The 13,016-nt window shown below is 62.5% G+C and overlaps 2 protein-coding genes and 1 non-coding gene across 3 annotated transcripts; 1 reads left to right on the top strand and 2 right to left on the bottom strand.

The window, feature by feature from the left end:
* Positions 1-183: 183 nt before the first annotated feature.
* LOC143161479 (small nucleolar RNA SNORA35) lies at positions 184-312 on the top strand. Its single transcript, XR_012995543.1, has one exon. It is a non-coding gene; the product is annotated as a small nucleolar RNA SNORA35 (small nucleolar RNA).
* Positions 313-2,899: 2,587 nt separating this feature from the next.
* BEST4 (bestrophin 4) lies at positions 2,900-7,065 on the bottom strand. The gene is made up of 9 exons (XM_076338248.1): positions 6,914-7,065; positions 6,517-6,611; positions 5,763-5,996; positions 5,286-5,440; positions 5,117-5,194; positions 4,608-4,757; positions 4,246-4,326; positions 3,631-3,785; positions 2,900-3,317 (listed from the first exon to the last, which is right to left on the bottom strand). Exons 1-9 carry the CDS (start codon positions 7,063-7,065, stop codon positions 2,900-2,902), a joined length of 1,518 nt encoding a protein of 505 aa, XP_076194363.1.
* A 1,640-nt stretch (positions 7,066-8,705) lies between these two features.
* On the bottom strand, positions 8,706-11,089 carry LOC143160509 (uncharacterized). Its single transcript, XM_076338247.1, has 2 exons — positions 11,039-11,089; positions 8,706-10,756 (listed from the first exon to the last, which is right to left on the bottom strand). The coding sequence occupies exons 1-2, from the start codon at positions 11,055-11,057 to the stop codon at positions 9,525-9,527; spliced, it is 1,251 nt and encodes a 416-aa protein (XP_076194362.1). The 5' UTR covers positions 11,058-11,089; the 3' UTR covers positions 8,706-9,524.
* Between the last annotated feature and the right edge of the window lie 1,927 nt (positions 11,090-13,016).

Raw genomic sequence — 13,016 nt, 5'->3', positions numbered from 1 at the left:
GGCTGAAAACTTGCCTCTTAGACCTCCAGCCTCCGCAGCTGGTACCTCCTGCCTCTGCTTTCCAGACCACACGTGCTCGCATCCGCTGGTCCGGGCCAGCAGCCCCTTTGCCATTGCTTGGTGCTCCCTGCCTGGTTGTACGATTGCCTTCAGGGTCCGGTATCTTCTTCTGACCAAACTTGGCTGCACTGCTCAGTGACCAGCTGGTCTTCCATGACCTCCTTGGTCTCATTCCAGTGCAAGATAAATTCCTTCTAGCAGAAGGGCCAGGCTCTCGTCACGGTCTGTCCCTTTCGAAAGCTGGGTACAAACTCCAGCTTTCTGCCTTGTCGCTTGTGTGGGACTGGAAAGCTGTGGTGAACAAAAGCCGTTCCGGATGTTTCGGGGCATGTGGTGGCATTCCGTGGGGCTCCTGAGTTTATAAAAGGCCAATGTGATGGATCTCTGCATCTAGCTGCCAAATGCTTTGTGCAGGTATGGGGGTGAAGTTAGGCGCCCATCTAAGGGCTGGTCCCAGGGCTGTGGGGGAGCCAGACTTGCATGTCTCGTGCCTGCCAAGTGGACACACTGCACTCTTCACCCCCGCTTACGTGTTTTTACAAAAGCCTCATTTATTCATGGGAGCGCCCTGGTGCGAGGCAGAGTACCTACAGCCCCGGCTTCACAATTTTCAGCTCTGAACTGAAGGAGGTAGTCTGTGACTAGCTTGCCCCAAGCAGAGCTGTGGTGCGACCCATGTCTCTAGTGCCTTAAAGTGCAGACTGTCTGCCCCACAAAGAGCTTGCGCTTGGTATTTTTAAGTTTTTCCTGTGATGCTCTGCCCCGGCTGCCGTGTCTGGCAGCAGGAGGGTGCTCACGGGCTCAGGTGCCCTGGGCAGCGCGGGTTCATCCTGCCTTGCTGGCAGGGATCCAAGGATGGGTCTGTGCCACAGGTGGAGAGACACACCAGCCACATCAGAAAACGGTACCCGTTGCCTGGATGGCCGCAGCAGCGCGGTTACGCCGTGGTGGGCGTGCGTTGGCACTGCCTTGCAGCTTGGCTCTGCGCTCGCGTGGGCACTGCGAAGAGAGCCGTGCCTGGCTGGGTGCAACTGGCCGCGCTTCTGCAGCCCCTGGCAGCAGGACCTGGGCTGGGCGGGACGTTTGCACAAGCACATTCCTTCTCCATAGTGATCTGGGGTAAACTTTCCCTGCTCTCCAGCAACGCCTGCTTTCCAGAGAGGTGGGGCGGAGGCGATAAAAGGGCGCTTGGGAGGGATGCGTCACGGCTGCTTCCTCTGAGCGTGTTTCTTCCCTCGCCCTCCGCAGAGCGCAAACAGGATTCAGGGTGTTTCTGGGGGACTTTGTACAGATGGAGAAACAGGCTTACGGAGCAAGTGCCAACTTGGGTGTCGGAGCCGGAGCTGTAAACCTGGCCCCTGATGAGCAGGATTAGGGCTAATTCATCAATGCACGCTGCTTATTAAGTTATTGCTCTGAAAACCACAGCTGCCAAGGGCAACAGCCCGTGGGAATAAAAGCAGCACCTATCGCCCGCCAGAGCCATGCTGTAGGTGTGACATGGGAACGGGATGGTGGCCGCTGGTCAGGGGCGTGTGGCACCTGGCTCCCACAGTGGCACAGGCTGTGGGACCTCGATGCGGCTTGGCCGCAGGATGTACAGTTTCTGGCCTGGCCTTGGCACAGCCCCGTGGATGTGCACCGGGATTTGCCTGCCTGGGAGGAGGCAAGCCTGCCGTGCACTGAGCCAGAAAGAGATGGGCAGGGGCTGGGGTTAAGCACAGCTTTAGTCTGGCTAGGTTTACGAGGTGCCAAAGCCTGGTCTAAGGACCTTACCCACTTCTGCAGATAGGTGCGAGGGCTGAATTTAAAAAAAGCTACTTTTCATACGATGAGCAGCCGGCAGCGTAACCCGAGTGAGGTCACTCATCACCCTGAGTGCTGCTCCTTGCTGTTGAGTGGCTCTCGGCTCCACGCGGTATTAACTTTGGGGTATTTTCACGGGACATGGTCCAACCCAGAAAATGACCTCGTGGTTACACTTTAACAGGTCCCGCAGTGGTCTGGAGTGTAGCGGAGGAGGAGCGGGGCTGGCTTGCTGGGGGGAGACGGGAGCCTTAAAGGAAAGGTGGCTTTGGGAAAGGGGGGCTTGCAGGAAAGGAAATCTTTTAACAGCTCTGCTAATATTCTCAGGTGAAACAGACGTGTCTGAGCACCAGAATCCTTCTACAGGGGCTGAAAGCATCTCTGTTTTTTTTCTGGCTGTATCACTTGGTCTGATACCCCACAACTGTCACTGGTGTCAGTCCATGGGGCTGTGCCCTTTTTGCCCCAGGAGAACGTGTGCACTCCTTGACAAAATCCAAATTCACACGCTTTTTGGATAAATGTGACGTCCCTGCTGTCTCACTGCTGGGGATGATTTGCACCGACAAGGAAGAACCTCGAAGCTGAGGTTGGCAATACCTTTATTAATATCGAAGGGACATCTCCATCACGGTGTTGGTTTTCTGCAAGACTAATGCCCTCGTCCTGTCCCTTGCTTGGGGTCTGGGCTGTCCCCTGTCCCCTGCTCTGGGCCTTGGGACCAGGGAGTGAGCCTGGCCAGCTGCAAGTTGGCGGCATCATCACACAGATGGGCTGAATCCTGCAGTTTTGGGGCTAACAGCCAGTGTTGAAGGCTGTCTGCCCAATCCCAAACCCACCAGGATCTTCCCATCAACCTGGGGACACATCTTGGCTTGGAGCTGGGTGGCAAAAGATCTGGCAATGTCCTGCGTCTGGACAGGGGGTCCGAGGGGGGTGTCTGGGGACAGGGAGTTTCATGGCTGGCAGTGGCGCTGCCTTGGGGTGGGGGCAGCTATTCTGCCCCCAGGAAAAGGGTGCTTTTGGGGCAGCCTCAGGGCTCCCAGGCCTCCCGCCTGTCAGCCCCAATGCTCTCGCTGGACGGTGCCTTCACCTGGATCAGCAGCAGCTCCTTCCTCTGTGTTTCAGAGGCCTCCGGCAGCCGGGTACGCCCTGGGTGACTGCCAGGCGTGGTGGGCTCGCTGGCCCGGCTCGCTTCATCCTCTGTCTCTTCCTCCTCGATGTGGGCCACCAACTCGGGGTCCTCAGAGCATTTGGGGTAAGGGGAGGGGAAGCTGCCGTCTGTCTGGGGACGCCACACATGGGAGTGGGCTCGGCTACCCCGGCTGAAGTTCTTGATGCTGATGGCAGGGGATGCGGCAGCGAAGAAGCGGCTGAGCAGGGGTGTCTGGATGCATGGCACACTCGGCGAGGCCTCCACCATCTGGCTCTGCTCCGCATCCTCACACACGCTGGGGGAGCACGGCAGGGTGATGGGGACAGGCTGCCATCCTCCGCAGGGATGCCCAGCACCACTCACCGCCTCCATCCCAGTGCATTTGCAAGCAGGGAGCAGCTCCAGGAGGCCACGTCCCTGCCCCAGCGGCTCATCCATCACCCAGCGCAGTCCCCAAGCCCCACAGGGGCTGGGCAACGTGCTCCAAGGGGGATTTTCTGTTTGCTCGCTGCAATTGGGCCCAGGGGGGACGAGCCCAGTTGTGCTATTGCTACCCTGAAGCACTCGCCCTCTTTTTCTCCAGCCCCAGGGCTGCTCTGTGCACTCACCACATGTCAAAGGTGGAGCCCAGGAACGAGGGCTTCAAGGTCTCAGAGGCTGTGGCCATAGTGTAGGGGGGCTGAGCCGTGGACTCATTCCAGTATTTGTCCTTCACTGCAGGGGGCAGGTTCTGGTACATGTCATCCACAGAAAGCAGGGACACCTGGGCACGGCAAAGGCAGGGGACAGGGGTGGCTTTGCGAGGACATGAGCGGGACCAGTGGCATCTGCATGCTGCTACCAGCGCCAACCTGGCAGGGGTAGGGCTGGGCTCTGCAAGGGGCCAGGGAGGCTCCGGGCCCATCTCCTGGCTGCATTTGGGGTTTTCCCCTTCTGAACGCTCTTCTTGGAGGTGAGGGGCTGAGCAGCGGTACCAGGCTGCTGAGTGTCCCCTGGGGGTGTGCTGACCCTGCCGTGGGGAGCAGACACACAGAGGGACAGGGATGGAGGGACAAGGTGCAGCCCTGCTTCCTTGCATGGGAATCTATTTTGGACAAAGACCTGTGTGGCCAGGAGGAGGGCTGGGGGCCGGCAGGGCACAGGTCCCACTGCCAGGGGGCAGGGATGTCCCTGTGCCCCGATAACAGCAGCCCCACACAATGTCAGCCTGGGGCAGGACCCACCTGCAGGTTCCTGTCTATCAGCTTGTTGGTCTCAAAGTCATCGTCATCTTCTCCAAAAGGGTTAATGATCTGCTCTGCAACCTGGGGAGGGAGGGGGCCAGGTGAGACAGGCAATCTGGGACAGAGACACCTTCCCACGGGGCTTGATCTACCCATGAAGCACATGAAACATGCAGACTTGGAGCTCCATGGTGCCCCAATGTGATGGCTGGGCCCAGAGGATATGTCCCCAAGGGCAGCTAGCAGTGACGTGGCTGATGCCACACCCTGGGCCAGCCACCCCCCAGCCCAGGGGGGTGCTAAGGGCCACCTAGCCACCCCCAGCCCATAAAACAAAGCCCAGCTGCGTGGCCGCATCTCACCTTCAGCCAGCCAGCGTAGAAGAACTGGAGGAGGGTAGAGAGAGGGACATACATGTCCAGGTGCCCCTCCTGCCCTGGCTCTAGCGGCTCCAGGAACTGCCGCCCAATGAGGCAGAAGGCGAAGAAGGAGTAGACAGCGATGGTGACCACCTGCTGGGAGTGCAGGTCAGCCGGCGGCAAGGGTGGCAGCCGAGGGGGACACTCGGCACAGGGGCAGCAAGGATGCAAGAGGCTCAGCCAGTCACTGATGCTTTCATGGGCTTAAGGCTAAACCCCCCTGCCCCGCCACCTGGGGTCCTGCACATCCCTGTGGGGCTGTGAACCAGCGGCTGTGCCGGATCCGGCACCAGATTCAATGGGGAAGTAAAGTGCTTTTAGGAAGGGGGGTAATGTGCTCCCCATCAGGGTGCAGGGAGGATGCTGTGGGGCTCCTCTGCCATCGTGCGGTGGAAGGAGCTGGGATCTGGGCTTGGGGGGCCTGTGGGCCCGTGGGGTGGGGGGGTACCCACCTGTGTGTACACCAGGGGGATGCTGATCCAGTCATAATGGAACAACATGCTGCACTTGGCCCGGTAGAGATTCAGCTCCTGGGCGGAGAGGACAAGGACGGGTGACCTGGGCTTTGCATGAGCCCCCCCGCGGCGCCTGGTCCCCCCCGCACACCCGGCACCGACTCACGTCCATGAGCAGGCGGAGGGCCACGTCGTCACGGATGCGGCCGTCCCGCCTGGCCTGGGCCGCCAGGTTGGTGAACCACACGCAGGGGATCCAGTACTTGTTGAAGTCAGAGTGTAGGCTCTCGAACTTCTTGTGCTCGTCCTGCGTCATGAAGCCTGTGGCAGGGCAGAGGCTCAGCACCACGGACCCCGTGTTGGTGGGGTAGAGCCCTTTTGGGGACTGTCCCCAGCAGGAATGCAGGGTTTTCCAGGGGAAACTACAGCTCCTGGAGACAAGCTCTGGGCAGAGGAGATGCGGGACTCTTTGGGGGTGAACATCCATGCAAGGATGCCATCCCGTGTGCGGTGCACTTTGGGGCAGGGATGCTTGCAAGGATCCCCGGCTCCCAGCACACCCACCCAGTGACAGGGACACGTCTGTGGCCCCCAGCTCTCACCCCACATTGCAAGCCATCATCCCCAGGGCTTAGCTCCTCACCCGCTTCCACCACGTGGTCCATGGTGGGGAAGCGCTTGAGCACCCTGGTGCTGACGGAGCGCAGAATGAGGACCGCTGACAGGTTGGCGTAACGGATGAGGGTGCGCCGCAGGATCCGGCCCCTCTCATCCTTGCCGTGGACATTGCTAGAGATGACGCACATGAGCTGATCGGGCAGGGGGATGCTGGTGTACTGGGCCCACCACCGGTTCACAATCAGAGTAACATAAAAACCTGCACCGAGAGATAGCACGTGGGGATTCGGCATAGCCGGGCGGTGGGTTGAGGTGAGGACGAGCTCACGCCAGAAGAGCTGCCACGTTTCCAGGGGTGACAGATTTCTCTGTGGCCAGGAGATAAAGTGCACATTGTGTTTCCCTTTGGGCTGCCCTCCCCAGGGATGGAGGTGGGGATGTCCCCAGCTCTTGCCTGCCCTGGACATGGGTGGCACAGGGCAGGACAGCCATCTCTTGTAGATAAGGTGCCCCTTTCCTGGGCATGGGGAGGAGGGTGCAGAGCGGGCCAGGGGAAATCACAGCCTCCCGCTGGCATCCCCAGGGCCAGGGAGCTGTGCTCCGTGGGTCTGGGAGCCAAGTGCCATCCCTGGGGTGCCAGGCTCCTCCATCCTCCATCCGATGGTGTCCAAGGGATGTTTTGGCATGGGGTCAGGATGGGCTGTGGGGGCAACCTCAAGCCGCCAGCGCCGGGGGCAGCATGGGACCCCAACTCCTGGGTTCAGGGGAGGGACCCATACCTAGGACGAATGACATAGGGATGAGGTCCGTGGAGCGGTTGCAGTACTGAGCCACTTTGGTATAGAGGCGCTTCTGCTCCTCAGTCAGCAGCCGCCTGCAGTGGACGTGGAGTGGGGTCAGGGACACTCAGCGGCATCAGGGACACGCAGCGGGGTCAGGGGCAAGTGGTGTGGCTGGGGTGCTGCCTCAGACCTCCACAAAAAGCCATTGCCTGATTCCCCTTCTCCTTGCCCTCCCTTGCCCTCCCCTGCCCGCTCCCAACCTCTCTGGGGGAGTCCCCTGGGCTTCTCCCCTCCCTGCAGGGACCCCAGTCCATGACCAATGGGGCATCTCTGCACATCCCAGTGGGTCAGCAGGGAGGGACACGACCGGCGGCAACACACCGACCCCGCTCACCGGTAGACAAGGCTGAGCACAGCGTACAGCGCCATGAAGACGACGAACTCCTTGTACAGCAGCTTGTAGATGCTGCCTTTCCAGTGGAAGAGCAGCTTGGAGAAACCTCCAAAACGGGAGTTGGCGACTTTCAGTGTGTAGGAGATGGTCATCGTGGCTCAGCTCCGCACCTCGGCGGAAAAATCCTTCTCTCACTGGCTTCCGGCTAAACTGAGGAGAACTGGGGTTCCCGCCGCCGTCCAGGCTGCAGGGCCTGGGGACGCACACTCGCTCCCACGCCAAGCACTATGGCCCATAAGCTGGATCGCCCAAGCGGCCGCCCTGCCCTTCCCACACCTGCCGCAGCCGCTGCCTGCTCCCTGCCTGCACCCACCCACCCTGCCGGTGCCGCTTCCCCCTAAATACCCCAGCATGAACCCGTGCAGCCGAGCCCTCCCCGTGACGGATTGGGGCTGTCAGAGGCAGGGAACAGGGAACTCCGGGTCGGTCACACCTCCCTGCCACCAACCACGGCCGGAGATTTCAGTGGGGGCTGCAGGTGCCAGAGCCAGGGCTGGGCTGGACCAAGTCGGGCGGTTTGGGCTGTTCCCCTTTGCAGCCACGGTGACTGAATTTAGGCTCTGTGAGAAGGAGGGGAAAGGATGGAGGGTTGCATCGCTCCTGGCAGCCCTGGGAACGGGGCCCTGGGGTGTACAGGCAGAGCCAGCACCCAGGGACGGCTGCAGGATATTTCTGCAGCACAGGTGAAAAATGTGCCCGTCCTCACTGCCAGCAACAGGCAGCGCCTGTGGCCGTGGGCTGGGCTGCAGCCCCTGGGGACGGCTGGCGGACCCCCGCCTGTCCTGCCTCAGCACTGTGGCAGCTCCTGGTCCCTCCATATCCCCAGGGGGGACTTGGGGATGGCATGAGCTGGGACATGCCAGGATCCCCTGGGTGTCCCCTGGCTGCATTACCTGGCAGGGGGTGGTGGAGGCATATTAAAGGCTGGCACTGGGCCACTTTCCCAGGGCCTGGGAGGGAGTGGGAAGGCAAAAATTCCAGCGGGACGTAAACCAGTGGGAAACATCCGTGAGTGACAGCGAGACACGCAGGGAAATCATCCCATCCTCGTCCCCGACCCATGCTGGGGCTGGGGCGGAGCACTGCCGGGGCCTGTGGCTCGTCCCGCCATGGGCTGCTGGAGGCCACGCCGTGCTCCGCAGGAAACGCCACTTCCTTTGCCGGCCGGAGCGCTGTGTCCTGCCCTGCCCGGCTCCCTCCCTTCCTGCCCGGGCACAGGGCCCGGCCCAGGCCCAGGACGGCTCCAGTGCAGAGCGGGGCAGCCGCTGAGGCTTCCAACCTGGGAAATGTCCCCCTGGGCAGGGGGGGCAGGACTCAAGGGTGACCCATCCCAGAGAAGGGCTGGAGAACCCATGGGTGAGACTCACCGGAGGAGCGCCTGTGCAAGGGGGGTGATTTACAGCACCCTCAGCCTTTGCCCCGTTCTCAGGAGCCACACAGCTCCTGTCCGGGAACCGCAGCGTTTACAGCAGGCTGACGCCTTCCCCAGCCGGGCTGTAAATCACGGTGCAAGGCAGAGGCTCTGCTCCCCCCCAGCCAGTGCCCAGCTCTGCTCCGCCAGGCTGGCAAAGTGGCCCTTGGGCTGCCAAATGAGACCCATGCTGGGGTATCACCCAGGGCATAGGAGGGGAGATGGGGTAGGAGCAAAGCCCCCCTTCCCTGCGGTCCCCCACGTCCCGTCGGTTGGCTCCCCACCACCCCAAACCATGCAGACACAGGGGTGGAGCCACACTGCCAGCAGTAAAATGATTTATTTCTTATTGAGAGCTGGATCCTACAGGGGTTGGCAGCACGTCGGGCAGGAGAGGCTGCAAGGGGCCCCCTCTGGTGCCTCTCCACGTGCATGTGCACCTCGCACACCCGCTCACGCCCACCCATGCACAGTCCCCACACACATGTGCGCACGCACACTCCTGTGCACAGCAGCACATGTGCACCAGCTTTTTCAAGCCCCTGTGCCATGCAGCAGGACACGGCGGGATGTGGGGTGGAGAGCAGGCAGGGCCACCCCAGGCTCCCCCTGCCAAGCCCAAGGCACCCTGTCCACGTGTGACCCCCCCCCGCAGACCACGTAGGCAGAAACAGCCCCATTTCATGTCCCCAGACCCTGTTATCTGTGGGCTGGGGAGCAACGGGTCCATGCCAGATGCCATCTGGCTCCGGTGGGAGAGGATGGAGGCCCCGGTCAGTGGGTCTGGCACACACAGTATTGTCACCTGGTCCCCAAAACCAGAGAAGACAGCCCCCACCTCCTCTCCACATCCTTCCTCTGGCACTGCCAGCCCGTGTGTCCCCAAACACCGCTGGCCTGCAGCAGGGTCCCCAGTGCCCGAAGCACCCTTGCACCCCCTGCCCAGCTGCAGGACATGGCAAGCGAGGGGTGCACGTGGTAGCACAGGGGAAGGGATGGAAATCTGGGGGTGCAGCTTTACAAACAGCCACTGTAAGCCACGGCAGGACAGCTTGTGCCTCTCCTGCTCTGCCGGCTTTCACTACTGACTGGCCCCTGTCATCCTCCCAGCATGTCCCAGACACAGCCCGAGTCCCAGCATCAGTGCAGGTCGATGTTCTCATACTCCAGGTTGTCTGAGTCCTCCAGCTCAATGCCGGGTACCAGGTTGTAATAGTTGGTCGACTGACTCATGTAGATCTTCTCCCGGTCGGCAGAGTCCTTCAGGACTTCACTCACGCTGACGGTGTCCACCTCTGGCTCGCTGCCCCCCAGCTCCTCTGCCCTTGGTGCTGGGGTGTCCTGCTGCCTGCCCGGCCCCGTGCCCCGCCATGCTTCATGGGCCAGCACCTGGGAACGGCTGGGGGATCCCACCTGGATCTCCACCTCCTCGTAGAGGTCCCTGCTGCTCTCCAGCGGGTCCACAGACGGCTGGAGCAGGACCTGACTCCCCAGCAGCACCTTCTTAGTCTCGGAGGGGACGGCAGGCAGCTCGTAGGGGACGTAGTGGTGGGGCTCTGCAGGCACTGGTGTGTTGCCCCTTTCTGCTGTGGCCAGGTGGCTCTGGGACCTGCTCTGAAGGCTGTAGTTGGTCTTTCTCTTCTGCCTGCAGAAGCACCAGGTGATGCTGGCGAGGATGAGGAGAGGGGGCAGGCAGATGAAGAGGGCGGTGAGGCTGTGCGAGTGGCACAGCTCATCCCGGGGGATGCTCTGGAGGTCCATGCCACGGTACTGCTCTGGCGTGTGGCAGATAACCTCAGCGACCAGGCTGGGCCAACCCTCCAGGTTGCTGAGCAAAGCGCAGCTGCAGTCCCAGCTGTTGTTGGAGAGCTGGAGCTGGAGCAGAGACGGCTTCAGGAGGCTGGTGGGAAGGAATGTCAGGGCGTTGAAGCCCAGGTAGACCTCCTGGACCTGGGTGGATGCTTTCAGGAAGGACTGGGGCAGCTCCTGGAGCTGGTTGCTGTCCAAATAAAGGACCCTCAAATTAGGGGCATCTTCCAGAAAGCTTCTGGGGAGACTTTCCAGCAGGTTGTGACTTAAGTGCAAGATCTCCAAGGCAGGGGGGACTCCCTGCGCATTGCTGATATCCGTGATGCTGCAGTGTGAGAGGTAGAGCTCCCGCAGCCCCCGCACCCCTACCAGTGCGCCCCAGTCCAGGTGGGTGATGTTGGAGCTGGTGAAGTTGAGGCAGCAGCTCTCGGGGAGCGGAGCCTCCCGGAAAGCCTGGAAGTCCATGAGCTCCGTGCAGTTGCAGCTTTGCGGTGCTGGGTCGAGGGCAAGGCCGGCAGCAAGCAGGAGGCTGCCCCAGAGCGACACGGTCCCCAGCCCAGCGCCTGCGGGGAGAGCAGAGGGGACGGGTGACCCCCCTGCGGGACCAGCTCTCCCCTTGCTCCAGCCCGCCACGGCGGGGGGGTGAACCCCGCTTCCCCCCCCGCTAGGGAAGGGCCCCGGGTCCCCGCAGCCCCCCCCGGACCCATCTCCCACGGCTACCGCCCCCCGCCAGCCCGGGGCTGTCTCACACCCGACGTCCCGCTGCAACCGCCGGGTGCCCGCGGGCAGCGAGCGACCCCCGGGGCTGCGCTCGCCCCCCCCCCGGGGTGCCCTGCCGGCCTCACCTGCTGCCGCACGCCCCATCCTCCGGGGCCGCTCCGCGCCCCGCCGCGCTCCCCGCCGGGCGCGGCCGCCGGCTCCGCCTCGCCGCGGGGCGGCCCCGCCGCAGCCCGCCCGCCCCGGCCCGGCCCGGGCCCGCCTCGCCCCGCGCCTGCTGCCCCCCCCCCCCGTGGGCCGCGGTCTCCCTGCAGCACCCTGTGCCCCGTCCCCTCGCTGGGCTCCCGCCAGCCATGGACGCTCCAGCCACACGGTGCGGCGACACCCCGCTTGTCCCCAGCCCCCTACATTCAATCCGCCCTCTGGTCCACCTTCCTCTGCACACACCCCCCCCCGCCCCGTAAATGATGGCCCTTACAGCCCCCCATCCCCTCCCCATCCCTCCCCTCTCCATCCCCCAGAAGAAATGTCCCTTCCCAGCCTCCCCCAGTCTCCACCCCCTCTGGCCCCCCACAAGCCGTATCACCCTCCAGCCCCCTCCATACTCCAGCATCAGCCCCCCGAGCTCCTGGAGAGGCACCAGGCTGGGCTCTGCTGAATTCCCCTCCCTCCTGGGATGGAGACGGAGCTCTGCCTGGCTGCTCCCCACCTCCGTGCAGGGTGCAACTCCCAGCCCCACGGGGGAGAGGATGCAGGGTGGATATGCTTGCAGGATGCTTCTCTCTCCATCATCGGACCCCTTACGACTTCCTTCCATCCTGCACAAGTCCCGGGATGGGAAGGAGGAGCAGAGTCAGACACGAGCACTACAGCCCACAGGAAAAGCAGCGCTGGAGCGGGGAGCTGTGTTTCCACACCCTGAAAGTGCGTGTGTGCTCACTGCGGTGTGAACCGGGCAAACCGAGGCACACGGCCTGGTACTGACAGTGCTTTGCTTTGGTACTGGTGGGAGGTGGGTGAGATGGGACCTGGACCGAGTGCCAGTGCAGTGCAGCAGTGCTGGAGCCCGGTGGGGTGACTGCAGCTGGGCAGGGCTCTGGCAGCCGCTCTGCAGCCTGGCTCGGGGTGCAGAGTGCCGGGACACCCTGCGTGCTGCATATCTGGGGTGCCTCAGAGGCCTGGCAAGCTCAGCACACCAGTAGTAAAAGCGCTGGGTTGTTTCAGGCTTCCTTGGGCCACCCGTGCTATCCTGAGAGATGCAGCGATGTTTGAGAAGGCACCAGGCTTCAAGAGTTTCTTCCCTTGATTTCACCCCTCGCTCGCGGCTCAAAACTGGCACGTCGGGTGCTGATCTCAGATCTCAGCTCAGGGATGCTCCAGCCCCCGGTTGGGAGAGCAGCAGCTCCCCTTGGCACAGACCCATCGCCCACGTCCCGTGCGCACTGCTTGGGTCTCTCCCACACCCACAAACCCTGGCAGAGGGGTGGGTTTCTGGCAGTGGGACCTGCCCCATCCTGCTGCGGGCATTGCCTCGTGAGCAGTGGGTTTGGGGTGCCGGCACCTCACACTGTGCAGCAAACACTGCAGCAACGAACCCTGCGCCAGGGATTTCTGCTGAGGAGCAGGGATAGGACGGGACGAAGTGGGAAGGGAAGCAGGGCTGGCTGAATCCCGGCTGCTGGGGTGGGACGCAGGAAACGGCTGTTCGGGCCCTTGCGGGAAGGGAGGTGCCGGCAGCGCACTGGCCTGGGGGGACAAGAGTTGCCTCCCGGGGTGCCCTGGACACAGTCACACAGCCCCAGGCTGGCACCCATGGGCTGGAGCCTGCTAACACCCTGCTTGGGGTAAAGCCTCCCCTGCTCCCCCCTTTCCAGGGCGGCAGCTGAGTCAAGAGCCCCATTGCAGGAGATTTCAGAGGGCTCCCTGAGCCTCCATGGGCCGGATCCGGCCTCCCAGGGGGTACCTTCCAGCACTCGCATTTTATATACCATCCCAAATCCAAGTGCTTCCTTAATCCAGAGGGATCCAGATCTTTTTATCTCTCCCTCCAGGCAGCTCTGCCCACATTTGCAGCTTCCCCTCTGCACATCTCCAGCCAACCCCTGG

Source organism: Aptenodytes patagonicus, chromosome 5, assembly GCF_965638725.1.
Source record: "Aptenodytes patagonicus chromosome 5, bAptPat1.pri.cur, whole genome shotgun sequence".
In the NCBI taxonomy this organism is placed as follows: Eukaryota; Metazoa; Chordata; class Aves; order Sphenisciformes; family Spheniscidae; genus Aptenodytes; species Aptenodytes patagonicus.
The sequence above is the reverse complement of the archived record's forward strand: the minus strand, read 5'-3'. Positions and strand labels throughout refer to the sequence as shown.

Bases quoted from the DNA above. Each gene is read 5' to 3' on its own strand.
- BEST4 (XM_076338248.1), bottom strand. From the start codon at position 7,065: ATGACCATCTCCTACACACTGAAAGTCGCCAACTCCCGTTTTGGAGGT. The intron at 6,612-6,913 runs GTGAGCGGGGTC...CGTCCACTGCAG, and splicing joins GTGCTCAGCCTTGTCTACCG to GCGGCTGCTGACTGAGGAGC. The intron at 4,327-4,607 runs GTGAGATGCGGC...CTCCCTCCCCAG, and splicing joins TCTACGCTGGCTGGCTGAAG to GTTGCAGAGCAGATCATTAA.